At 40.1% G+C, this 26,724-nt stretch overlaps 4 protein-coding genes and 1 long non-coding RNA gene across 6 annotated transcripts in view; 2 read left to right on the top strand and 3 right to left on the bottom strand.

The window, feature by feature from the left end:
* The first annotated feature begins 793 nt into the window (after nucleotides 1-793).
* Nucleotides 794-3,284, top strand: LOC148910347 (uncharacterized). The gene is made up of 4 exons (XR_016120110.1): nucleotides 794-797; nucleotides 1,011-1,125; nucleotides 1,807-1,853; nucleotides 2,721-3,284. It is a non-coding gene; the product is annotated as an uncharacterized LOC148910347 (long non-coding RNA).
* Nucleotides 3,285-4,110: 826 nt separating this feature from the next.
* Nucleotides 4,111-26,724, bottom strand: part of LOC148910346 (uncharacterized) — a 28,033-nt gene continuing 5,419 nt past the window's right edge. The window contains exons 3-4 of the mRNA XM_089031619.1: nucleotides 6,131-6,187; nucleotides 4,111-5,957 (exon numbers count right to left, since the gene is read on the bottom strand). Coding sequence (XP_088887745.1) covers nucleotides 4,572-5,885 — 1,314 coding nt within the window. The 5' untranslated portion in view covers nucleotides 5,886-5,957; nucleotides 6,131-6,187 and the 3' untranslated portion in view covers nucleotides 4,111-4,571. The remainder of the gene's footprint in view (nucleotides 5,958-6,130; nucleotides 6,188-26,724) is intronic.
* LOC116306494 (uncharacterized) lies at nucleotides 6,993-10,962 on the top strand. The gene is made up of 12 exons (XM_089032042.1): nucleotides 6,993-7,020; nucleotides 7,137-7,230; nucleotides 7,802-7,892; nucleotides 7,977-8,059; nucleotides 8,198-8,323; nucleotides 8,490-8,569; nucleotides 8,722-8,832; nucleotides 8,909-9,048; nucleotides 9,132-9,197; nucleotides 9,458-9,504; nucleotides 9,663-9,814; nucleotides 10,317-10,962. Exons 1-12 carry the CDS (start codon nucleotides 6,993-6,995, stop codon nucleotides 10,517-10,519), a joined length of 1,221 nt encoding a protein of 406 aa, XP_088888168.1. The 3' UTR covers nucleotides 10,520-10,962.
* On the bottom strand, nucleotides 9,070-12,721 carry LOC116306492 (uncharacterized). The gene is made up of 5 exons (XM_089031622.1): nucleotides 12,567-12,721; nucleotides 12,213-12,381; nucleotides 11,878-12,013; nucleotides 11,074-11,190; nucleotides 9,070-10,920 (listed from the first exon to the last, which is right to left on the bottom strand). The coding sequence occupies exons 2-5, from the start codon at nucleotides 12,332-12,334 to the stop codon at nucleotides 10,525-10,527; spliced, it is 771 nt and encodes a 256-aa protein (XP_088887748.1). The 5' UTR covers nucleotides 12,335-12,381; nucleotides 12,567-12,721; the 3' UTR covers nucleotides 9,070-10,524.
* LOC116290774 (uncharacterized) lies at nucleotides 12,730-15,265 on the bottom strand. 2 transcript variants are annotated; one of them, XM_089031620.1, is made up of 8 exons: nucleotides 14,685-15,261; nucleotides 14,456-14,546; nucleotides 14,123-14,173; nucleotides 13,851-13,883; nucleotides 13,691-13,770; nucleotides 13,509-13,583; nucleotides 13,041-13,229; nucleotides 12,730-12,912 (listed from the first exon to the last, which is right to left on the bottom strand). In XM_089031620.1, exons 1-8 carry the CDS (start codon nucleotides 14,757-14,759, stop codon nucleotides 12,730-12,732), a joined length of 777 nt encoding a protein of 258 aa, XP_088887746.1. In that variant the 5' UTR covers nucleotides 14,760-15,261. The 2 variants fall into 2 exon arrangements, with proteins under 2 accessions (XP_088887746.1, XP_088887747.1); XM_089031621.1 differs by lacking the exon at nucleotides 13,851-13,883 and having other exon boundaries at nucleotides 14,685-15,265.

Below are 26,724 nucleotides of genomic sequence, written 5' to 3'. Positions count from 1 at the left end.
GATCAACAAGGCAACATTGTCTTAAAACTATTTCTATTTCTTTGCAATCATTTGATAAATAGGTTCTTGCTATATATACAGCAGATTTGAAACTGAACAACAAAGATCAATGAAAACAGTCGTTCAACAAGCAGCAGTGTTTATTCAAATGTAAAAGTTTTTAATAAAACACGTGGTTCGAATTTTTTTATATGGCATTAAAAACCTCCAGCCTAATAAAACCAAAAATTTTAAATAAAATAATCGAAAATGTACAAAAATTGAAAGTTATGAAAACTGCCTTAGGCCCTTCTGATCATCATGCGCATAATTTCCCATGTATGTACACTGAGGATTTACGTTCCACTTTTGACAAATTTTTAAAGTTCATGGGAAATACCCTTTCTTGATTTTATATACGAGTTCATTTCCTTGGTCCGTTCTGATCACATGGTTGTAATCATGAATTGTTAATGCCTTTTGAAGACTTTAGTATTAACTCCCCTGTCCTCACACCGTTCATTTTACTTCTTTGGACTAACCACATGCGCTTCTTGAGCGCCTTTAATTTTGACTTGTGCCCAAAATTCCAAAATAATAAGCTCTCACTTGTATTTCTATAGTTTCACAAACTTTTGTGACAATCATTTGGCAAAAGACCTCTTTACCTTGGGCGTAATCTTTTCCCATTTCGACCACGTCATTCCCTAGAGTAACATTTCTTTGTTTAACGGTTGCGCATGAGAAGATACATGAATATGGATACAATTCAAACAAAGAATCTTATTCTCAAGAGAATGACACGTGGTCTGAAATGGGTAAACATTACGCCCAAGATAAAGATGTCTTTAAAGCAGTTCACCGTTTCCCCATTCAGACCGTGTGTTGCTCTTAAGTAACATTTCTTTGTTTAACGGTTGCGCACGTGAATATGGATACGAGTCTATTCTCAAGAGAATGACACGTGGTCTGAAATGGGGGAACATTGCGCCCAAGATAAAGAGGTCTATTATTTTACTTTACACCGACAGAGAACAGCAAGACCGAGTATGATAAATCCAACGAGAAAGAACTGTTGCAGGAAATGCTTGTCGTGGTCGAAAAGAGAGAGCACTTGATCTCAGAAATGGAAGCAGCTCAACACAAGTAAGTGAAAAGTAACATATAAGGGAGGGTCCAGGATTTTGAGGGAGGGGGGTGGGGTCCAAACCTACACTCAGTAAGTGACGTCATTTTTGACGTCATACATACATTATACCCGTTGTAACGCATTCACATGTGTTGCTACTGGTGTCAAAGACATTAGAGTCATGACTTTCGAAAGAAAACATTTATGATATCATAGTGTAAAGATTCCAGAGGTTAATTCAAGGTTCAATCTGTAAGTTAGCCGTGCACTGATTTAGATCAGCCCAGAGGTTGTTTCAGGGTTCGATCTGTGAGTTAGCCATGCCCTGACTTAGATCAGCCCAGAGGTTGTTTCAGGGTTCTATCTGTGAGTTAGCCATGCCCTGACTTAGATCAGCCCAGAGGTTGTTCCAGGGTTCGATCTGTGAGTTAGCCATGCCCTGACTTAGATCAGCCCAGAGGTTGTTCCAGGGTTCGATCTGTGAGTTAGCCATGCCCTGACATAGATCAGCCCAGAGGTTGTTTCAGGGTTCAATCTGTAAGTTAGCCATGCCCTGACTTAGATCAGCCCAGAGGTTGTTTCAGGGTTCAATCTGTAAGTTAGCCGTGCCCTGACTTAGATCAGTCCAAAGGCTGTACCAGTCCAGACCTAGCCGATCCCCATTTTAAATTGCCTTATTTTTGTTGTTTTTAAATCAGATACAACGAAGAAGACAAACAGCTCGAAAAGCAAAAAGACGACATTGGTAAGTACTAGACAACTGAATTTCTTTTTGTTTTATTTATTCTAAGCTCATATTTCATTTAAGAATAGAAATCCTGCGGGATAAGTTTTTTAAAATTAAAAATGACAGGTTGTCAAGCGAATAAGAAAATCCTTGATATTAATTTGAATTTTAAAAGTTCTTAAAATTAATTAAATTAATTAAAATTAATCAATTAAATTAATATTTTAATTCTAAAAGTTTGATAAAAGGTACTTTTTGGAATACATAGAGGATATTACATGGGCGCGCGGAGATACGAAATTTATCTTCGAGTGTTGAAAAGATCTCTCACGAGTGAGCGATTTTCAACACGAGAAGATAAAATTCCTATCTCCAAGTGACCATGTAATATTCTGTTTATTATATAATTATCAATGAAGTATGTTTTGGCTTTTTCAGGCAATTCTTTCCGTGTATTTTTGAATAGCCATCGCAATGATGTTATTTTCACACGTGAAAATATCATGTTATTTTCACGTGTGAAGATATCAATTTTTCGAAATAGAGAAAATTAGATATTTCATTGGTAATTATATAATAAAATTTAAAACTAGTTGTAGAAGACGACGTTTCGCTTTCATCTCGACAACATCTCAGGTGTTTTACAGTTTTCATTAGACCTGATGATGTTGTCGAGATGACGGCGAAACGTTGTCTCTTACAACTAGTTTTCTTATTAAATCCTAGAAGTACTTGAAATTTCTCATGCAATGAGAACGCAGCATTTGATGATAGACCAACTAGTTGGATTTGACTAATGTGTTAGCTATAAATCTTAAATAATCTTTAATAATTAGATACATATCCTATATTAAATATTAGATATCAATATTTGTTTATCACAAGGAATCAACCGTCCAGACATTATTAAACACGCTACAGCGGCAGACAAAGAAGCTAAAAAAGTATCTGAAGCTGTGAAAAACGCCCCGGCGACCATCAAGAAACAATCAATGTTTGGGTGCTGTATCTTGTTGTGAGAATCAAGGTCTATTTGTCATTAATAATCAATAATTGATATTCAATAACGATTTATCATTTAGATGTCGTATGACTGTGAAAACTAAATTATAATTCATGATAATTTGTCGTACCAACCATAGATTTAATACATATGTTCCGAGCTTTCGGCTTACTCGGCCATCCTCAGGGAAATAAAAAACATTACATATTGACAAAGAAAAACGCGATCAAACCATGGCATATGTGCGCGCGCATTAAATTAAACAAATTCGCGCGCGCTTAGGAAAAAATAAATAAAACAAATTAATTAATTAATTAAAAATAAATAAATGAATAAAATAATAATAATAATAAAAATAATAATAAATAAATAATAACAATAAATAAATAGATAACTAACTGACTAACTAAATAATAAATAAATAAATAAATATTGATTTACTGTAACCTTGTCGGTACTGATTCACCTAGCGTCCTTTCTCAATGGATATAATCAAATGCGCTTTACATTGAGTTGTGAATGACAGATTGCTTTTTATGCAATTTACAAGCATGAGAGATGGTTAGTATGAAGTGTAGGAACTGAGGGTGGTCACTGCCAGGGTTTCTTTACGTCCTCAGTGGTTCTTTTACGTCCCTCCGATGTTGGTTAGTAATGTGAGTGTGGAGAGTGACATGTAATTACAAAAGCAGCACTTTCTCCTTACCTTTCCTCCTTCATGAACCCTGCATGAGTGTTGGTCCTGCCGGGATCCCAACCACGACCTCCCGACCTCCCCATCAAAAATCCGATTTAGTTCACATCTACTTGCCGTAAATTTTAAAGACCCTGAAAAAATATCCCGTCTTTTGACTCGACATAAATTCACCCTGCATATGTTGAATCTATGTTGGGATCATTCCGTTCATTGATTAAAAATGTGGATGTAGAGAAAGATAAAATCTTTGAGCATACGACCAGCGAGGAGCACTAAGGAGGAGGACGAGGAGCAGAACAAGGACGAGGAGCACTAACGAGAAGGACGAGAACAAGGAGCAGCAGGAGGAGTACGAGAATAAAGAGGAAGGGGAGGAGCACTAGCGTAGGGAGGGGAGCAAAATGTTATTAATTCATGCGGGATTCCTGTGGATTTGGCGGGAAAATGGTACATCGTCCGCCTATAATCGAGACCTCGATACGCCCCTGAGAAGTAGGGGAGGAGGAGGTGGAATAGAATAGGAGGAGGAGATTAAGAGGGAGGAGAAGCGATAAGACAATAAAGAAGGGTCAAAATCGTACGAAACATTTTATTATCTTTTAAAGCTTCTAAAATTATTACGTTTCACTTGCCATTTATTTATAGAGCTGATTTAAAAGTGCACCTAAAGCCTGACACAATACTTTCAGTATTGATTCTACATTAAGTATAAATAGTTGAATGGTGAAATATTTCTAAATTTGAGTGATGCGTTTCTAAGTTATGAAGGTTTATATTTTTGACTGTGACGTCATACTGGGAAAATGTATTTATTTTGACCTGTAATACTTAAAATAGGGCCATGCGTAAACAATGAGAATAATGATGATGATTTTCAAATATTTTTTGCTTCAATAATTTTGAATTTGTATTTTTAATTCGACCCAATACTGCATGTTTCTAACCGATTTATTTTCTCTACACATTGGTGTAGTTTTATATTAGACGTGTCCAACAAATAATGAATGTCAGCTGTATATATTATATCTTCACTACCTCATTCACCACCAGCACTATCATCATCACCATCACCACCATCACCATCACCACCATCACCACCACCACCTTCATCATCACCACCATCATCACCACCACCACCACCACCATCATCACCACCACCATCATCACCACCACCACCACCATCACCACCAGGCGAACCACTTCCTTTTTTTCTCCAATTCATGCAGTAAACTTGAACTCGTCGCCACATTATCACTTTGAGGTTTTTTCCCTCGCATTCTTTACCGAATAACATATCCTCAAACCTTGCAAGCTGAGGGCGATACCTAACGCCTTTTTTATTGATGAGCTTTAGATTTAGGAATACTGCAGCTCTAGGAGGCTTACGCACAAAGGCTTCTTCCTCTTTAAACTTTAAATTGGGGAAAACTACGGGACTTATTGCAACCAAATTGTTCCCCTCATTTGCTTTAACAATGCTTTCAAATTTCGTAAAAACTTCATTGAATCTTCGGCGACGTGAATAGTATCTCTTTTTTAGTTTACGACGACGTTTTGGGTGAACTTCATAAAACTGTTTTACATCATCGTCAATCATCCAAATATACTCGAGGCCCAGTGAAGTTGCGATCTTTTGAATCCAGTACCTTGCGTACCCGACACCTGTTTCGTTGACTGGGAGACTAATGATGGGCAAATAATTACCACAATGCTTCTGATATTCCTTAAACTCACTTGGCCGTACTACAATTATTCTAATGGTGATCTCTTCATCTATGCCCGCTTCACTCCAGTCAAAAAGACCACAGTTTGCGCGCCTATATGAAGGAATAAAAATCCATCTTCTAGTAAGATTAGGGCGCTTAGCAGACGTAAACGAGACAGACTTTTTTAAGAACGTTTTCTTACGTCTAGGGACACTCACTTTTAGTATGTATCCGTCGACATCGAGACTCTCTTCCTCAAAATCTTCATTTGTGGTACCAGGTAAAGGCTGAGCTGTATAAGGTTCTTTTTTTTTTTTTTTTTTTTCTTTTTTTTTTTTTGTATTATGTTCCTGGCCATCATCAGACTGGGTCTCGCTCTGTTTTATATCTGGTATGAGGCTGGGAAGGTCACTGCAAACTCTTCGAAGATCAATATTACGCTCCCCCCGTTTCCACTTTTGGGGGATTGGGTATCTCTTTGAACAGCTGATCTGTTTAGCAAAGTCTTTATTTAAGTAATCATTAGCTTCATGATCTTGCCAAGGATGATCTTTCAGCCACTCGTAGGGGGTCTCATTAGTCTTAAGATTTAGATTGCTAAAACTCTCTAAAAGGTCACCTCCGTCATTTGAAGAGTTAGTCATTGGTGTTACCGTACTTGAAGAAGGGGATCTATGACTTTCTAAGTAACTGGATGATTCTGCACTTTGATTTGACTGATGAAAGTATAAAAAGAAACATTCGTATTAGAGTGAGAGAAGCCTACGCACATCAGGAAATCGGTTGTTTTATTGTTTTAGAGGGAAGTCTATTAAAAACTTAATGTGCCAGTTTATTCAACTTTTAAAAGCAATTATAATCAATTATTGATTTTCTTTACGATACTTACTTCGTCGTTTGAAGAGTTACTTTCTGATTCACTGGATGATCGTGCACTTTGATTTGACTGATGAAATAAAAAAAAAAACATTCGTATTAAAAGCGGAGACGCGTACACACATCAGGAAATCGGTTGTCTCATTGTTTTAGGAGGGGACGTCTATTTAAAACTTAATGTGCCAGTTTATTCAACTTTTAAAACCAAACAGACATTTTCTTTATTACTGTGATTTTCGATATTTTGCGACTCAGACATTCCAACGGCTTGTTGTGAATTTGGGCTGCTTTCAGTCAAAAATATAAAAGGTACTAACTGATTATTTTTGATGGACGGCAGCGAAAAAACAAAGTACAGCATGCAGCTTGTAACTACCTGGTTCGCAGAATATCGAAAACCGCTGTAAAGATGTTGGAAAATAAGTGTCACAAGACAAGATCATTGGATTTGCTTGCCTGCCCTACATCGCAAACACTACTGACCTCATTAGAAAATTACTTAAAAGATTTACCATTCGTTCAACAATTCTTCACAAAGTGCATCAAGCACTTCCGCCTCAGTGAACTTAATATAAGTGTCTATTTGACTACGGTGGCCGACAACGGTCATCCAAAGTCAAAACCACAAAATTGGTAAAATTGGTAAAGTCTAAATTCGTTTATACGCAAAAGTCAAAGTCAGTTCTTCTTTTCTCTATTTTCGCTTTATTGATTTTCGCCTTTGTCAATATTCGTCTTTCCGACTTTCGCTTAGACGTGACTTTTCCTTTTGTGCATTTTCACTTTTTGAAAAGAAAACGGCAGGCGTTACTTGCTCAATACCTAAGGGAGACTGGCTACTTGTTCTCAGTCCCCCTCGTTTTAGTACGAACAAAATGGCGGATACAGAAGGTGATTTGGAAGGTAAGCTTTGATTGTTCTGAGGGATTATTGTGTATCGTTTTCTCATTAAAGAAAATAAGTAGTAGTGGTAGTAGTAGTAGTTTATAGTTTATTTATTGCTTTGTTTTGTCCGCCAGATGTTGTACAATTTTTGGAAAGGCAGATCCAGTTGAATAAACCCATGAAGACGTTGTTAAAAATTCTTCAGATCAAATGCAATATCACTTGCTCGTAAGTCCACAAATTTACCAATGTTAAGATTTAAGCCCTGAGGGTTGAGAGGTTGTTAGGGACCGTTCATTTTTTTTATCGGGGTTGGGTTGGTTTTGGGAAGCTTAATGTGTCTAACATATCATTTTTCTCAAGCTCCCCCCCCCCCCCCCCCCCAACCCACTTCTGGGGTATTTAAAACCTTCTAAATTCCATCACTTTTTTCGTAACAAATAGCAAATTAACTGTTCAGACAGCACTGTTTTTATTTCACTTTAAATATTATATATATTTTTAAGCCCAAACCCTTGGTTAATTTCCATTTTTATGGCTGAGCTCCTCCCTTCCCCTACTAGGGCCAAAAAATGAGCGGTCCCATATGCAAATGAATATTGAATATACAATGGAACCTCTATTAACCTACCACTTTCCAAAAGTCCCAACTGAAGTAGTTGTCAGTAAAACACTGTGGATCTCTTGTTGAGACCTTTATTACTTAAGCAAACAACCTTTGTTATAAAGTGGCCACTTTTACAGCTGTAAATTATGTAGCCTAGCTGATCATGTATATCTATGTTATATGCTTATTTAGAGAAAGCAAACTCGGAAAGTTTCTGAGAGAAAAAGGAATTGTTAGGCATGACCCAAACCTTCGTCCTAAGGATGTTCTTTTATCCATAATAGTAAGTACAAGGTCATTTTTACAATAATAAAAAATTATGCAACTCTTCAATCAAAGGTCACTTTATACTTCTTTTTTATAATAGAATGAAATGGATGGAAGTGCTTGCAAGTTAGGCTACAGAATGATGTGGACTCGACTTAGGAGAAGGGGAATTCTGGTAAAAAGGTAAACTACTGTACAATAAAACACAGTGGAATCCATAATATTCAGAAGATTAGCAAAACAAAGTTTGGAACTTCTACTTTACAGGAGGAACTAACATAACATTTACATTTCATTGTATAAATTTTACATTTTTAAAAGGGATCAAGTAGCTGCCTGCATGAAAGTTCTTGGAGCTGAGAAGCAAGCACCAGCACACAAACGCAAGCATTATCCTAATTACTATTCCAAGGTGCTGTTACTTATATACTTCAATTCAACCCTAATGTAAAATGTAGAGTTATCATTATTGTGGCTATTTGAAAATGAACATGTATCCACATTGGAGTGATGTTCTACATAATTTGTGGTTTTGTTAGTATTGTTAAACCAACCTTTGCCATGATAAAACAATAGCATTTGATACTGTTTTTATATATGTATTTATTTTCAGGGAACCAAATTACACCTGGCACATCGATGGTAACGATAAACTTGCAACATGGGGCTTCTATACCCATGGTGCAGTTGATGGTAATGTTTCTGTTGGTGTTTGATTTCCTTTTAAAATTATTAGATGTAACCTACAGTATCTTTCATAAAAGAGTATTAACCATGAATACTATGTATGTTTTTACGATAGTGTATACATTATTGTAAAATGATGTTACATATCTTCTCTTCAGGTTATAGCAGGAAGCTTTTATGGCTTAAAGTATTTGTCACAAACAAAGACCCTTGGATTACATTAAAACATTTCATGGAATCAATTGAGAAGATTGAAGATACTTGCAAGGGTACAATGCTGTAGTATCTCATTGCCTTATTAGCTTATTGCCAATCAAAACTGAAATTGATTTTATGAATTGAAAGGTTGTCCCACTAGAGTAAGATGTGATCCTGGGACTGAAAATGGTTTAATTGGCAAATGCCAAATGTTTTTACGAAGAAATGGGAAAGACGATTTAGCTGGAGAAGACAGCTATTTTGAAGGCTCCTCAGTAAATAATCAGGTAAACAAACTTCTATAGTCCTTGGATTTAACAGAATGTTTATTAATCAGTTTTGACAATATTCCCATTCTATTAATTACTAGCCCATTGAGTCGTTTTGGCAACATTACAGGGAAGAAGGATTTCAATTTTGGATTGATCAGTTTAAGGTGTGTTATTACATTGTCATTTTGGGCTTGTACTTTGTTAGAATCAAATGACTGCTTCAAGTTCCATCTGGATTACTCCTGGGTATGCTTAACATAATTATTGCATCTTTATGTGGTTACCCAAACTCCACGTTTTTTTAGTGCTATTTAGTTCTAATTAGTGTTATTTATATAGTACTGTTTCATGGTTATAGTGTTTGCACTCTACTGCCAAATTTCCATCAATTGTTTAATCAATTTTTACGTTTATTTTTTGCAAGCGGTTGAAGTTGGATGGAAAGTGGAATCCAGGAAATACCTTACATCAGCAAGTTAAAAAAATAGCTAAGTATTACCTTGTTTTCATTTATGGCTTTGTTTGGCAAGTAGACAATAATTATTGAAGTAAAATATTTTTTTAATGCCAACGAAGTTACTGACACTTGACACTGTCATGCTCAAATTGTTCTTTTCATTTTCTTGAAGGTTATGTCTGCTTTATGTTTATATGCCTCTTCTGCAAAGAGAAGCTCATGACATACAAGAGGATTGGAACTCACACAGAATAAGGTTCCAGAAAGGAAAAGACCGTCCTTGTGGAGTACCAAATGATTTGTTTGACCTTCCAAGTATGCATGGTAAGCCCTGTTTCACTGGACGGTTGTACAAACTTCTGTTCCCTTGCAATAGTAGACATAAAACCTAAGGATATTTTATGGGGATATTTTTCATCAATGAAACTGTAATATATTCATCAGTTATTTTATCATTCAATAACTGCAAAATCATTACATTTATGTACCTTAACAGATACCACTTAATGAATTGTATTTTTCTAACTACCAAACAATAATTGTTATATAATTTTATATAGATATATAACACATATTCATCAACTGGATATACAGTAAATTTGAACTAAAAAACATGAACTGTGTTTTAAAACTGAACTGCTCTGTAAGCTAGATAATAAAATGTTACTCATGCTAACATTCATAAATATTGCCAACATATCTTTATTCAAAACGAATTTCTTAAAAAAATGGAATGAATAATCTTGTATTTCTTTCTCACAAAGCTGACTTTTAGATTTCAACAAGATTAATTTTTATTATTAAAATAATGCTTTTTACCCAACAGGTGCACAAGATATGAAGCATGAAGTGTCCCATTCAGACATTTCATTTTTGAAAGAAAAGTTTGACCTTGGTCAAGACCTTGATTACCTTCCCCAGACATTCAAAGAGGAGGCCGATTTATTCATAAAGTTCACTGGTAGGGTATTGAAACTTGAAACTGCAACAGAAATTTACGAGGCACTTGTCTTGCATTTTTCTCAATAAATATTTTACCAAATATCAACTTCATTGAGCAACTCTAATTTAGGAAGAAGGTCTAAGAAAGAAGGTCTGTTTGATGGGGGTTGAAAACAGAGAGACAGCACTTCTTGAGCACCAGTGGAAATGTCCTGAAAGGTGGGATATTCATCCCTTTCTATGGCATTCATGACCTCCCGTCCATTCATCCCATCCCATGCTTTTTTCCTGCTGTATACCTCTCCCATGATTACTCCAAAGGAATAAACATCTACAGCCATGGTAGGTTTTTCCCCTTTAAGCTGCTCTTTGTGCTGGTAAGCCAGTGTCCCAGCATTACTGCCACCAACATTGGTAACCATTGTGCCATCTTTCAACTTACTGACACCAAAATCACATATTATAGGTTTCAAGGTTTTGTCCTCTATCTGTAAAAAGAGTGAAATAAAGTGCAGAACTTTAATATCAAATCTTTTCTTAATATATTTTGCCTTCACTTAACCATGATGGTATGAGGATTACTACAAAGAAATATCTTACTGTACATTTTAGAAACAAAATGTATCTTTTGAGATATGTACCATAACATTTGCAGGCTTCAGATCCTGGTGTATTACACCCTTTTCATGCAGATACGTCATTCCTTGGGCAATGTAGAACATGATGTACCCATTGTAGGTGTCATCTAAAAGTGTTATCTGCAAACAAGCAAGACATAAGTAAAAAAACTTTAAAACATTTCACTATTGAGATTGATCAATTTATCCTTTGCTGATAAGGTTATTTAGTCCCTCGTAATTTCCCATTTCATGCAGTGTTATTAAATTTTGGTTCAATTCAAAAGAGTATGATTTACAACTCGAAATGGTGTAAGATTAATAATAACTAATCAAGTCGAATTCCCTATCACAAGAGAAAAAGAAAAAAAATACAGTATCACCGAATAAAATGGAATCCTATATTGCCAATTTGATGAATCTTATTTGCCACTCCTAGCCCCATTGCCTTGCTATGCAAATAATGATATCTGTATGTGTGTATATATATACAGTATGTCTATTTTTTCTGTGTTTTAGAAGTATTGTAAATATATGGAAAACGTAAGAAAAAATAAATAAAAATACCAAAAAAAAAAATCAAAATAGTGTGCTTCACACTTACATCGCACTGCTGAGAGCTAATCAGATGGTACGCAATCACCTCTATTTAATTGTTGAATGCGTAACCTGACATTCTTAAGTTAACTAAAAAATAAATAATATACATCATTGTCCTCCCTGTTGGGGTATTCAAAGGAGATTTTTTCATGCTTTTTTAAAGGCATCCTCCAAGCTACACATGATTATATGTAATTAGTATGTTATGTCTCCAAATTAGGTGCCTACCTCCTTTTTTTTTGATTTTGCCAATCCTATGGCAAAGGCTAGGTTGATACCTTTGATATAATTCATTAGAATCATAATGTCTGTTTCGCCAACAACCCAGCCAAGGACCATGATAACATTGGGATGTTTGAGACGTCTGCAAAAAAATCAGATCCAATTTATCAGTTTAACTAAAATAGCATTACTACAGTACATGCATACGTGTCAGTTATTTTTACTTAATAATGTAACCGAATTTTCAAATTTTCAGGAGGAAACTGTATGTATAAAATTGAATTAGTCAAGCCTTAAACTAGGTACTGTAACATATCAAAGGAAACTCTATTCATACAAACCTGCAGATGTCTATTTCTTTCATATCTGGTTCCCCATACCCTTTTGCAATGCACTTGATGGCAACTTGCATTCCTTTCCACGTGCCTTTATGCACAGTACCAAATTGCCCTTTACCAATCATGTCCCTCACTTCAATATCATCCTCACTGATTGTAACTGTAGCAATGTCTGTTGAAAGTAGTATACTTAAGGTCAACAATGGAATATTTTTGGGGGGTATAGATTTTAATGACACCTGCATTCCGAATGTTCTCCATGCATAATTATTTTATTTATTGTCCCCATTCTCTAGGTCGATATCCTATATCAGCCTCTAACTGATACTTTTTTATATATTGTTACCATAATATTACCTTGTTTTTTAAAGGAAATATCACTATCTTGAGAAATGAAATCGGATGGAGTGTGTGGAGGTTGTTCTGGAGTGTGCTTGTCACTGGGGTCATAAATTGGTATCCCTTCAAAGCACCCTTTCCTCCATAAAGGTGTTGATGGCTCAATCGCTTTTTCCACAGTTCATGCTCTTTTAGCAAACACTGGGACCATGTCTTTCTGTGCACAGTTTGCTTGCTTGTCTGCAGTGCCATACAACACTGAAGTCCAGGATATGCTTTTAAGACTAGAAGTCTTCTCTTTAGATTTTAAAACAGATGATTTTGGTACACTTTCCTCTTTACTACAGTTTGTTTCCACTTTTTCCTGTAAACAACAGTATAATTTAGAATTAATCATTTTTGATTCAAATTATTCTATAATCAAGGTTTATCTAACATAGGAGTCTAAGTGATGAAGCTGGAATGCCATGATTTCAAATCAATTCACAGTACCTTGCACAAATAGCCAATACAGATGGTTTTTTCTAGTTGAAGGTCATTTGTGATCTTGCATATAAATTTCTTTTTGGTGTTGTCAGTGATATTGATCACTACATGCTCAGGTAGTGTCATACGCTCTTCATTCTCAAAGGCATTATAACAGGCAAGCTTGACCTCAGGCAAAGTTGGTACACATGAAATCTAAAAAAAGAAATAAATTTTAAATAGATATTAATTAATGATACATAAAATTCTCAATTGACTACTTTCACAATAACCGTAATGCCCTCTATTTTTGGGGGGTAGTTATTGTAATTCAAATGAAATAAATTTGAATTACAATAACTACCCCCCAAAAACAGAGGGCATTATGGTTATTGTGAAAGTAGTGAATAAAAGATAATTTCAAACAATTTGTATTTATTAAACAAAATTAAAACAATTATTTATTCTATTGTGAGTTTTTTTAAACATACTAACCTTTAGAGGAATTTGGTTTTTTTCCACTTGTATGCTCTTTTGTCTTGAAAAACACATTCTGCTTACGTAAAATTCCTACATGGATATGAAATGTATTAAAGCTTAACTATGTCATAGACATTGCTTGGAATTATAAGTGATTTAAATTACCAGTCATTATAAAAATGATTAAAAGCTATTACCCTTTGTTTTAACTTCAAAGAATGAGATTTTTTGGCAAATGGTGCCTTGTTACGTCTCCAATCTTCTATCTTTTTCCAGTCTAAGGATAATATAGTAGGTAAAATGGGTTAATATTAGATTTTATCTGTACAGGGAGTGATGGGCTATCTGTTGCCTTACCATCTTCCAAGCCTCTAAGGTCAGTACGTAACCCTACAAAAACCAACAAGAAAAGGGGTTGATTTTCAAGAATATGTTGGGATATCTTTGTGACCTTAAGCTATAGGACAGGTATGCCAGGCACAATGTGAAAGGAATTTAGGCAGTAAACCATCTATTGCATTAATAATTGTATGTATGCTTTTAGTGAATTTTGATTTAGTGATCAAAAGAAGTATATATTCCATATATTTAAATAAAATCAATATAAAGAAATGATTTACAAACTGTACCTCCACCGTGGCCAGCCTCCCTTTCTTTCAATAAAAGCTCCTTTTGCTTATCTGAGATCATAAAATATATTCATTTTTTTATAAAATCACATGGCCCACACATTCATCATAAATTACATATTATAATACTGGCTTTAAAAGGACTGCAGGGCCATTACTTTCGAAAAGGGGGTTGGTGCATTTGAGAAATGTGATGCCCTCCCCCTTTTGCAAACCAGTTCATACATAAACCACTTCGTGGCCGCTTTCTCCCTTCATAAAAATGAGTTACCCACCCCCATATTTGCATCAGTCAGCCCCTCCTCCCCTAATTACAAAGGAACGTATACGGACCCAGTAGTTTGCACTTATCAGAGTGAAAACGCACTCCAAGAATTTTCAAATCTTCGCTATCAAGCTTCAAAAAGGCTTCGATATTGTCTATCTGAAATAATGCCATGGTATCAGAAAATTACTAGCATGTCACTTGCAAAAGAAAAACAGTTCTCGTGAATAGCAATGGAGGTGTCAAAATACGACAATTTTTGGAGACAAAGTACATAAAAAATACATATTTCATTACCTTATTTTCTTGAAATATACGCCTTATGTCCTTTTGAAGAAATTCATGATCAAGGGAATCCCAAACAGAGTCCATGTTTGCAAAGCTGGCTGTTGCTTGCTGTTGCTGGTCGTACTGTTCGTACTAAAACGAGGGGGACTGAGAACAAGTAGCCAGTCTCCCTTAGGTATTGAGCAAGTAACGCCTGCCGTTTTTTTTTCAAAAAGTGAAAATGCACAAAAGGAAAAGTCACGTCTAAGCGAAAGTCGGAAAGACGAATATTGACAAAGGCGAAAATCAATAAAGCGAAAATAGAGAAAAGAAGAACTGACTTTGACTTTTGCGTATAAACGAATTTAGACTTTACCAATTTTACCAATTTTGTGGTTTTGACTTTGGATGACCGTTGTCGGCCACCGTAATTTGACGGGAAGTGGGATTGTGGCAAATACTGTGTTAGACAAACTGGGCAAAAGCCCAGTTGAATTCAGAATAAAAGCCGAAACACAAGAGACAAACGAAGAATAAGCCATTTGGCCACTATCAGCGTAGCCGAAAAGTCAATGCTATACAACGCACATAGAGTAGTATAGGGGATGGGGGTTCCAGCGCAACGACCACCGGAGGATTACCCGTCTAAAGTACCCCCCTCGATTCGTACCGCGATTACCCGCATCCCGTGTTTATGTAAAATATGTTAGTCTATATATGGAGTGTGAAGAATGTAAGAGAACTTTTAAGAAAGAAGTGGACTTGAAGAAGCATTTGAAGATGAAGACGAAATGTATGAGCAGCTATAATTGTGGATGTGGTAAGAAGTTTGAGACTAAGGTTAAATTGTTTTGGCATTGTCAGGATTGTGAGTATGACTACGACGATCTGAAAAGGGTCTGCAATTAGGTATAAGATATTTCCTATTATATAGATGGAATCCCAAAGCAATTTCGAAACGGTGTCAATACCCGGTAACGGTGAGATTGATGTTAGACAGTTTTGGCGTCAGTCAGAAAGGAAGGTCAAGAGAACGCTTCGAAAAGGTATAGAAGAATTAGGAGCCCTGAAAGCAAGCATAATGGTAGAAGTAAGTTTATCAAAAGATGAGGTAACGACGACAGCAATGTTGCGATCGAAGTCGTTAGTGATATTAGAGTCCACGAATCTGGATAGGTCACTCAGCGAAGCCTTAGAAGCAATAATGGAGTCGCTGTCTAACTACACGAAAGAAGGATCAGGTTGGACAGTGGAGGAGGTAGAAGGTATGGAGGTTAGCATGGCAAGGTACGTGCCGATACGAGGAGGAAGTTACGTACCCCTGCCGGTGTGGGTAGAAAGGAAGAAAGCCATAGTGAACGTAAAGAATGACGACAACCGCTGCTTTATGTGGGCAATACGATCCGCACTGTATCCAGTAGATAAGGATCCCTGTAGGACAAGCAAGTACCCAACAGACGATTTAGAGTGGGACGGTGTGGAATTTCCCATGCAGTTGATAGACATCCCCATATTTGAGGAAATAAACGATTTAGCAATTAACGTTTACGGAGTCAGAGACCAAACGATAGTACCACTAGTGTTGTCAAAGAGTAAAGGAGAACGAATACACCTTTTCTACCACGGCGGACATTATTCGTGGGTTAAACACATTAGCAGACTATTTTACAGACACACCAAACACAAAGGTAAGAAATACTTCTGTGATTGCTGCTTATTATCCTTTACCAGCGTTAAAGCTCTAAAGGATCACAACGAAATATGTCGCGGAGTCGAAGAAGTGGCGCAACGGATCCAGATGCCCACAGATAAGAACCTAGCGTACTCAGACCATCAAAAGCAGATGCAGGTGCCTTACGTGATATATGCAGACTTTGAAGCGTTGATAACTAAGGAAGAGCAGAAAAGTGGTGCCACGAATAAGGTGGGATTACACGAGATCTGCTCCTTTGGTTACATAGTAGTCAGATCAGACGGTAAAGCAAACCCTCCTGTGATTTACCGAGGTAAGAACGCAGCTAATGAGTTTCTAGAAGCATTGCGAGAAGAGGAGGGGGAGATAAGAGAACAATTAAGACGTCCAAAGAAGATGGAATTTACCAAAGAGAACCAGGAGGCTTTTACCAAGGCAAAGAAATGCCACATTTGTCAACATACGCTTCTCCAGTTTGGAAGACGAGCCAAGAAAGCGTGGGATGAAGATGGAAAGTATTTAGGAGAAGCTCATTTTAAATGCGGGAAGTATGCTAAGAAGGGTGAGAAGCCGGGAAAGCCCTCCACGCATTGCATTCACTGCCACAAAGCATTTGTTGAGGATTTCTATGTGGATAAGGTTAGAGATCACTGCCACATCACGGGTAAATACAGAGGTGCGGCTCATTGGAAATGTAATATAAACTTCAAAGTAAATCCAGAAATGGAGATTCCGGTGTTCTTTCACAACCTCCGCGGTTACGACTCCCATTTGCTACTACAAGGAACGGACGGCTCCGAAGTAAAGTGCATACCCAACAACAAAGAAAGGTACATGTCCGTAACCGTAGGCAAGCTGAAGTTCTTAGACTCGCAGCAGTTCATGGCGGACTCCTTAGCAAACTTGGTTAAATACAACACGGAGTTCCCCATTTCCAGTCAATACGGCGCGGAAAGGAAAGGAGTCTACCCATACGAATACATGGACTCCTGGGAGCGATTCGAAGAGCCCCTACCACCCAAAGAGAGATTCTACAGCACCCTAAACGAGTCTGGTATAAAGGACGAGGAGTACCAGCATGCGTTAGATGTGTGGGAAAAGTACTCCTGTGAGAATATGGGAGAATACCACGACATCTACCTACGTTCAGACGTAGTGCTGCTCGCAGATGTTTTCCAAAGCTTTCGAAAGATGGCAATGGAATACTACGGGTTGGATCCAGCGAACTTCTACACGGCTCCTGGGCTTAGTTGGAGTGCGCTCCTAAAGAAGACAAACGCGCAACTGGATCTCCTAACGGAATACGACATGTACCGCTTTATGGAAGACGGTATCCGCGGCGGTGTTTGCGGACCCAGCAGACGATACGCAAAAGCGAACAATCCCACGGTGGAGTACGACCCGGAGAAGCCAACCACATACATCTTCTACTTAGACGCAAACAACCTCTACGGTTGGGCAATGTCACAGTACTTACCTGTACGCGACTTCGAATGGGATCCAGTGAAGCCGATAGACTTCTACATGCAGGTAGGAAAGGAGGAAGACAAGGGTTACGTTTTAGAAGTGGATCTGGAGTACCCAGAGCACTTGCACGACGAACACAATGAGTTCCCCTTAGCACCAGAAGCGATAGAGATACCATTTAAGCAGCTAAGTCCGTTGCAGAGGGAAATGTGCCCTGGTTACAAACCGTACAGGAAACTAACTATGAACCTGATGGATAAGAAGAAGTATGTGGTGCATTACCGCAACCTGCAGTTCTATGTGCGCCACGGCTTACGCGTGAAGAAGATCCATCGCGTTTTGAAGTTCACGCAGGAACCCTGGATGCGCCCCTACATTGACTTTAACACACAAAAGCGTACGCACGCAAAGAATGACTTCGAAAAGAACCTGTTTAAACTAATGAACAATAGCGTATTTGGTAAGACAATGGAGAACATCCGCAAGCGCGTAAGCATAAAGATAGCCAGCACCAGAGAGGAAGCAGAAGCATACGTATCACAGCCTGGATTCGTTAGATACGTAGAAATGTTAAACTTCTACGTGATTCACATGAAGAAAGCGAATCTATTCCTGAATAAACCCGTATACACGGGGTTTACAGTGTTAGACCTATCAAAGCTGCTCATGTATGAGTTTTACTACGACAAGCTAAAACCGAAATACGGTGATAAGTGCCGCCTCTTATACACCGACACCGATTCCTTGATACTAGAGGTGCAGACGGAAGACATTTACGAAGACTGTGTTCCCGACATCGATGAATACGACACCAGCGATTACCCACGCGACCACTTTCTTTACTCCCCTAAAAACAAGAAAGTAATCGGGAAAATGAAGGACGAGATGAAAGGAAAACCCATCGTGGAATACGTGGGCCTGAAACCCAAGATGTACAGCGTGCTAAAGCTGGACGGTGTAGAAAAGAAAGCTAAAGGCGTAAAAAAATACGTGGTTAAGAAGGACATTACGCACGAGTCCTACCTCAACGTATTACGAACACGCAAGGAACAGCGGCATAAGATGAACAGCCTGCGCAGCTATGGTCATCAGATACATAACGTCACGCAGGAGAAGGTGTCACTGTCTGCATTTGACGGTAAGCGATGGATGTGTGATGATGGTATCCATACGATAGCATTCGGACATCACACGATAAGCAGTTCTTCTTTGACGAACCCACGCGTGGGACCATCATGAAGATAATACAAGATGGGCTGACCCTTCTTAGCTATTACGCTTCGGATCTGGTAAGTTTCCAAAGACCAATTAGGATCCGTAGCTCTTTTGGATCCTCCTTCTAATTCACCCGGCTCATAGAGATATCGAACCGTGACATCGCCTAATTTCTTTTCCTGGGGGAAGACCGCCCTCGAACTTCTGACGAAGGACTTGTGTTCCACGTATTTCTTTTTTATGGCATCCTTGGGTTTCATTCCCGTAGCCCTGGCCGCCTCGTTGTTCAAAGCCGCGACGACCTGGGGGAGCCTCTGAGTCCATTCCCTGTTGCGTTTGGAGGGATCTTCCAGCTCTTTCCAATACTGGTATCCAAAGAGACGCTCGGCCAGGGTCTTATTGAATCTTTCGACAATGCTCTGACCCCTGTGGTACTCAGCTTCAGCTCTCCTAATCTTAGTGCTGTGGTCTTTCAGGGTCTTAGTAACCACGCCCATGAACTCCGTCCCCGCATCCACTTGCAGCAGCTTAGGCCATTTCAAGACGCGCTTATAAATCCTATCTAGGGCTTCTGCGACTTCCCCAGAATCCTTGCTGGTTATGGGTTCGGCGTCCTTGTATCTGCTTGCGATATCAACTACGGTCAAAGCGTATCTATAGGTCTTTCTTCGCACCTTGTCGTGCGGTAAGAAAAGCAAATCCGCCTGATGAACTTCATTGGGGGTATTTACGGTGAAGCTGGGCCTGGGAATGTACTTAGGCACGGGATGATAAACCTGCCAGAGGGTTTGTTTTTTCAACCAGTTCTTAGCTGTTTCGTCTGATACCCTGGCCGCGGTCGCGAGTTTCTTGATAGCTGACGCTCCTCTCCAATAGCCTTCCGGCCCATAGTAAATCCTCTTGAGTTTGTCCTCTACGCGGCCCATTATATGAATAGAATCGCGCTTCGCTTGATTCAAGCGAAGGATAGGACAAGATTGATCTTACGTCCGTTAAAATCCACCGTCTTTCCGTCCACTTTAATGGCGATGTTTATGCTTTCTACCAAATTAGACAAGTCATAGCTTAAAGAAATGGGAGTGTATTCTACTGGGTCAAATGGATTACCTTTGGGCAGAAACTTGGACATAAGAGAAGACTTTTCTCCATTGTTGTAACTATGAACCAAGTCGCAATAGACTTCGTAAGAGGATGCGACTTTCCATTTCACATCATATGTATTGCCGCTATTTATTGTGGTACTAGTAAGGCCCAGGAGTTCTACCAATGAACTGTCCTTTAAATTAGCGCTTCCACTATTTTTCTTGAATTTCATTTCATGGGGTAATCCTGTGGTAAGAGTATATCCATGCTTTGCTAGCTCCTTAGCCAGTGTTATAGGGGTGTAATGGGAATCTGGTATTTTTGGCTTGGCGCCGGAAGTTCCGATGACAAAGCCATTAATTAAATTATACCAAGAATTGTACAAAGAGCAACTAACCAACCGAACCCTTTCCGCGCGGATGGGAGGATTCAGATAAGTAGTAAAGTTATTCTTGTCGCTTTCCAAAAAGACGATCATATATTTCAGGAAACACAGTTCCCTTCGTTAGAGCAGATACGCCAAAGCCACGCCTCCCGCCAGCCCTGCGACTCCTACAAAGACCAATTCATTGTCTTTTTGTTTCTTAGAAGGCTGGTAGTAATTCTTGAACTGAGGCTTTCTTAACCCCGTTAATGCCGCAGGGTGCGCCTGCGCATAGAGCTTAAAGGCGTAGTCTGTATTTTCAAAGTTCTTATCCGCCTGCATTTTGTCTTGGTAGTTCTTGTCCAACCAATCCCTGTAAGCTTGTCTTTTTTCATTCCAAGCCGCCACGTCTCGCTGATATTTCTCCAGCGCTAAGTCGTGTCTCTTCCTTTCGGCGGCTAAATCTCCGCTGCGATCACCTCTAACTAATCTATCTAAATACTGACCACCATAATTAGCTCCAGTGAATGCTAAAGCTGCAATAACTCCACCTGCGACTAGGCTAACCATTTATACATTAGGTAGGTACTTTTCCTTCCGTAGGTAATCCTTTACCATGATAGCCCCGCCAACGGCAGCGGTCATCTTAGCAAAATTAGCGAAGCTCTTGCTTGGGTCTTCAGTAAAGTCTTCTTTGAGCACTTTCTTACCTACCCAACCAATACCCGCAACGATGGAAGTAATGATAGCTGCCTCTTCAACAGTTTTCAATAACGCGGTCGACATTATATTACAAAGCGAGAAGGAAAATCTAGGTCGCCACGGGTGATAAATCTACTCCATTTCAGGGATCTTACTTTTTCTAACAGCCGGTTCCACACGTGCGTGATATGTTGCGGCCTCCCACTTTACTTTTGGCTTCGTAGCCCGCCATTGTAAGTAGAGGCTGCCTGCTGCTATAGCGACTCCTAACGCGCCAATGACGTATCCCGGATTAATAAAGGATTCCTCTTCTTTTTCCTCCACCTTTTCTTCTTTTTTGGCTTTGTTCTTCTTATTCATCTCCGCGAGCTTCTTTCCGGCAGCGACTCTGCCCGGAGATTTAGCCTTGGTAATCTTCTGCTCCTCTTGGGGCTGCTCTACCTTCGACTCTGGTTCCATTTATATCTAAGGACTTGAAGGACTTGATAAGTACTTGAGAAGGACTTGATAAGTACTTGAGAAGGACTTAAGGACGACTTGGAAATAACCTGGGCGCGACCTGACCAAGTACTTAAGGACGACTTGACTAAGTACTTGAGGCGACTTGATCAGGTACCTCAGCAAGTGCCGCCTGGAAGACCTTTTCGACTTCTCTGTCCTTCTTGAAGTCCTTCCAAGATGTTCCGAAGGAACCTAGTACCTCCTTCAAGTCGACGTGCTGAGCCACGTGCAAAGCCGCAGAGGCGACTGCCATTAACTTACCGCACTTCAAAGACAACCACCCACAGGTTATCTTAAGTTCTTGGGCGATAACGTAGTCCTCGCTTATGTCCTTCCGCAGTTGCTCCACGTCGTCTATGGGCAGCGCAAGTCCGAGGAGCTTGGTGGCAAGTCGGATAGCGGAGTCTGCTACGGCGTCCGTGGTCTTACTTGCAAGGGCGGCCTCGTACCTCTTATGGAACTTCTTAACTTCCTCTTCTGACAACTTATTAACTTGCTCATGGGTAAGTTCCTTGCCTATCATTTCTTTACACTTCCCAGAAGACACGAGGATGTTAAGTTGTTCCTTGAGGTTACTTTCATCTAACTGTGTGGGGACTTCATCTAAGAGCTGCTCAATGTCCATATATATTAAAGATCGCAGATCTTTATGGAATACGGAAACCTCAAAGAGAAAATCATTTTGGAATGTTGGTGCGTTTTTAAATGCCGCATGTATTCATGCAACTGTTCCTTGGATATCTCACCGCCGTAGTCGCTTAAGATGGTTTCCAGGTCAGACTTACTTGGAGTATAAAATACGACAAGTGAACCTATGTTTTCCCTAAAGGGTTTAGAGACGCTGGTAAGCTGCTGGGAAAGCAACCAAACGCTGATATTGTCATGCCTACCGCTGAAGGCGAGCTTCACTAATTCGGAGGTGCGTCTTTTTACGTCGTCCCCGCAGGCGATGTCATCCAGTATGAGCAAGGTTTGCGTATCTTTAGGGAATTGTTTGTGCCAAAACTTAAGATGTCCAGATAACTCGTTAGGGTCTAAGATATCTACAAAGAAGTCGTCGTCTTTCACTCCTATACCCGTCCAGGTGCGGTTATTCACGTAGGTGGGGCATAATAGCACGATATAGTCAAAGCGGTATCTAAAGGGTCCTAATAGCTGCTCCACGATGAACTGGGTCTTTCCGCAGCCGGTGGGTCCTACTATCAGAGCGTTACAAGGCATGTGATCTGGGTTCATATATAGATGGAGCCAGTGGAAGCAGTGCAAAGAATTGTCGCCGACGCAAAAGATAAAAGAGACACCATAGAAATGCAAAGGGAGGAAATCGATCGGCTGAAAGAGCGCGTGCAGGAATTGTACGATGAAATGTGCGGTCTGAAGCGCGCGGAACGGTTTGGCGCGCTGATAACGATGGCAACGTGGGCTAAGGAGTCCGTTAAGGACTTCATGCGATATCCCCTGTAGGATGTTAAGATATATGCTAGCCTACGCAGCTGCCTTTCTGGGAGGCATTCTAATTACCCTTTCAATATATGGACTGTATTACTTGCGAACTACCTGCCGACTGCATTACGACTCCCAAAACACGTAAAAAAATACACCTGCCTTCATTGCGACAGGGTATTCTCCGAAGGATCCTTTGTGGGGCATTGGTGCTCCGCGGATCCTAAAGCGCAGCGGACTTTAGCAGACGCGCTCAACTACAAAGAGGAGATGGAGTGACTCTTCTTTCAATGTCAAACTTCCATCGGCCATTTGCCTTACCATAGCTGCGTAAGTGGGTGAATTCCTCGCCCTGAATTACGTACCGCACGCAATCCGGCGCCCAAAGGGAATATTCCTTACCTTCTAAGTCTTTGAGGACTAACCGTAAGCGGTCGATGTCTTCGAAGACGACGTAATTTTTTATTTCGTATGCTTTACCGCAAATCAGGTCACGCCAGTGTATTTGGTTTACGATCATTATATCTATGAAATATTCTTAAATGCGTTGCCCTTGTCTCCGTAGTCTTGAAGCGTTTGCAGCACCACCGACAGGGAATACGGATGCCTTCCGCGTAGTTGCTAAGGGCACGACAGATGACGTCATAATCGTTGCTAACCATGGTCAGGTAACCATTCGCGTCATACTGCGAAATTATCTTGCGTTGGTCTGCGGAGAGTATGCCATTTCCTTTCGGCGTCTTCAATTCGATGCAAAGCCCTTCATACCTTAAATGCGTGTTCAGTATTAAGAGGTCGGGTTGACCCCTTTGATAACCCTTCTGCCAGCATTTTATGCGTTTGCTGTCAGAATCCTGCAATTCCCCTAAGCCGGGTGCTATGAGCATCTGTGGGTAGAAGCGGCGTATGTAGTCCACGACTTTCTTATGCAGGTCAAACTCATTTTCCATTTTGAAGACTAACTTGTTAGGACTATCAAACCGCCTTTCTATCTCATACTTACCCGTTTTCCTTAGCGTAGGCAGCACCTCTTCAAACACCCAATCACGAAACTCCACGGCTTTAGGTAGCTTAGAGCTAAATATCAGTTCGTACAAACCAGGTTCGGAGATAAACACGGCATTTGGTTGTGAGGAACGATTCGTTCCCCCTTTTAGATCTTCCCACCTTTTCTGGTACTTTTCAGAAACGTGATCTCTAATCGCCTTCCTGGTGTTTTCATATTCTAACGCCAGCGCAACCTCCTTTGCTTTGAAATAAAGTTTATCGCCTTGCACTATGCATTGCAGTTTGGTTTCGTTGTTTTCGAATACGCGAAGCATATTATACATAAGGGATATTTTTTTTTATCAATAGGCAACGCTCTTTAGCTGATTCATTTCTACGCTCAGTTGCGCGTCAGACACGACGAAGACGTAGCAGTTTATCGTATCGCCGTCGCCTGCGGAGGCGTTTTTGGTGCGCTTGATCTCCAATGTTATGCCATCCTGCGTATTTACTAGACGCAAACCCTGTCCATGTAGGTCTTCATCGTTAATGGTGCGCATGTCAATCCACAGTGCATATTTGTCCTTAAAGAATTCCTCAGGGCTAATTTGGTCGCCAAACTTACGCTTTGCCTCCCTGTATACGTCTGCGGGCTTTATCCCCTGGGAGTAAACTTTGTTGGGAACGCCGTTTATGTTGACCCCCACATTAGTAATGTTGGGGTTGTGAAAGGCCTCGGAGTTGCGCTTACCAGCCTCACAGGGTTTGGCAAACACCAGCATCAACCCCGTAAGACTTCTTCGGGGGAGGTTAATACTTTGGTTTATAACCTCATCCGTCTTATCCAGGAAGCTAAATGTCTTATACATCACTACGTGGTCGTAAAGGAATGCCTTCCCTGCACTGTATTCCATGCCGGCGCTACGGGCCAGCTCTTCGCTGTACACCGTTTCGTACTGTAGCTCTAAGTTGGTAATAGAGTATGGGGTTGTTGTGGTAAGTGCAGTGGTCAGCCCACCAATGATGTTATTAGCATCTGCTAAAGTTACTTCAAACTGTAGCTCGGATAACTGTCTTGGGTAATACACACCGTGATTCGTGATTACTTCAAAGTCCAGTGGTATGACATACTTGCTACCATAGGCGGTCTTTATTCGCTTTGCGTCTGCCACTGCGGTTTCTCCGCTGCCGTCGGTAGGTTGCGTTTTCGTAGGTGTGCGAACCTTACGTAGAATGACACTACCAATTCCTTGTTCTATCCTTTGCGCGCGGTCAAAGGCCGTCAACCATAAGTCTTTGTACGTGGTATACAGATCGTACCTATTTAAGTCCAGCAAGGATTCCCCGGCGAACTTTACGCGCATCTTAGAAACGATGTTGCGACCCACGTTGTTAACGATAATCCTTTCATCCACAGTGCTGGGCTGCACCGCTAAGTCGAACCTTAAAGCCAAGGTACCGGGTACTAGGACTAGGTTATCCGTTAGGCGGGGTACGCCTACGTACAGGGTTTCCCCTGGCTTAGCGCTGCTGGGGGTAAAGGTGACCCGGTGAAAGGTGCGTTCTGCTTTCAGTCCGCCGACCTGCTTAGGTAATATGTTGGGGTTTAACTTCGAGCTTATCATATATAATGGAAGTAGAAGGAACGGATTTTGATCCCACCACCGAAGAAGGTCAAGTCGATATTAACGACGAAGAATACGATACGTTAATCCCAAATGACAACGTGTCCCGCGAGTATATTTGGGATAGGCTTCGAAATAGGTTCGGAAGTAGGGCCCGCGAGGCCTGGCGTTCCTTAAAGGACAAGTGGCAATCGAGGAACCCAGGGAGATCTATTCCAGAATATTTAGAATTGCAAAACTTGGATTCCACGGACCTAAGAACCGAAATGCTAAGGGGGCTTTTAGACGACGTAAGGGAGAAATTTCCAAATGTGGACTTGGCCCACCTTAATTTCCAAACCGGGGATAAGGGGCAAATTCAAATCCAGCATCAAGGAAGGGATACGTGGTATAATCTCTACCAAAGGACAGACTCCAACAAGCTCGCCAGTAATCTCCCAAAAGAAATCCAAGACGCATTAGGGAAACCTAATTTGGTGGAAAGACTAAGAGAAAACGATGAAAACACCAGCGAAGCCTTTGAAAAGTTCAAGACCCTAATGCAGCGGCAACAAAAAGGCATCGAAGCGATAAGGGAAGTTGAAGAACTAAAGGAGACAATGGAGGAAAGGGAGGCAGATTATATGCGACAAAACCAACTACTCCTTGATGCTCAAAAGAGAGAACTTAACGATAAAAACCAAAGAATAAGAGAAATGAGAGAACAAAAAGAAAATGCCTTACGTGAAAGAGATCAAGCCCAAAAGGCTTTCGAGCTCGCCCTGCAAGACCTAGACATAAGCAAGGAAGAAGCTAAAAACTTGCATATCACCATAACCGGCTCTTTGGAGGAACGGCGGCAGTTGGTTGCCGAAATCAACACTAAAGAAAACAAATCCGGCAAAGAGATCAGGCTATTGAAGACCTGGAGGGGCAAATAGAGCGACAGCGAGAAATAGTTGCGGACCAGACTCGTCCCGAAGAGGAAAGGGAGGCAGCTCAAAAGGAAGT

This window comes from Actinia tenebrosa, unplaced genomic scaffold (assembly GCF_029948245.1).
Source record: "Actinia tenebrosa isolate PJP-AT-01 unplaced genomic scaffold, QUT_ActTen_1.0 PGA_scaffold17__23_contigs__length_9995812, whole genome shotgun sequence".
In the NCBI taxonomy this organism is placed as follows: domain Eukaryota; kingdom Metazoa; phylum Cnidaria; class Anthozoa; order Actiniaria; family Actiniidae; genus Actinia; species Actinia tenebrosa.
The sequence above is the reverse complement of the archived record's forward strand: the minus strand, read 5'-3'. Positions and strand labels throughout refer to the sequence as shown.

Bases quoted from the DNA above. Each gene is read 5' to 3' on its own strand.
- LOC116306494 (XM_089032042.1), top strand. From the start codon at position 6,993: ATGGCGGATACAGAAGGTGATTTGGAAG. The intron at 9,049-9,131 runs GTAAACAAACTT...ATTAATTACTAG, and splicing joins GCTCCTCAGTAAATAATCAG to CCCATTGAGTCGTTTTGGCA. The intron at 9,815-10,316 runs GTAAGCCCTGTT...TTTACCCAACAG, and splicing joins TGACCTTCCAAGTATGCATG to GTGCACAAGATATGAAGCAT.
- LOC116306492 (XM_089031622.1), bottom strand. From the start codon at position 12,334: ATGATTGGTAAAGGGCAATTTGGTACTGTGCATAAAGGCACGTGGAAA. The intron at 12,014-12,212 runs GTTTGTATGAAT...ATTTTTTTGCAG, and splicing joins AAAGAAATAGACATCTGCAG to ACGTCTCAAACATCCCAATG. The intron at 10,921-11,073 runs GTACATATCTCA...CTCTTTTTACAG, and splicing joins TGAAGCCTGCAAATGTTATG to ATAGAGGACAAAACCTTGAA.
- LOC116290774 (XM_089031620.1), bottom strand. From the start codon at position 14,759: ATGGACTCTGTTTGGGATTCCCTTGATCATGAATTTCTTCAAAAGGAC. The intron at 14,174-14,455 runs GTCCGTATACGT...TTATGATCTCAG, and splicing joins TGATAAGTGCAAACTACTGG to ATAAGCAAAAGGAGCTTTTA. The intron at 13,884-14,122 runs GTACAGTTTGTA...TGGTTTTTGTAG, and splicing joins GGAGGCTGGCCACGGTGGAG to GGTTACGTACTGACCTTAGA.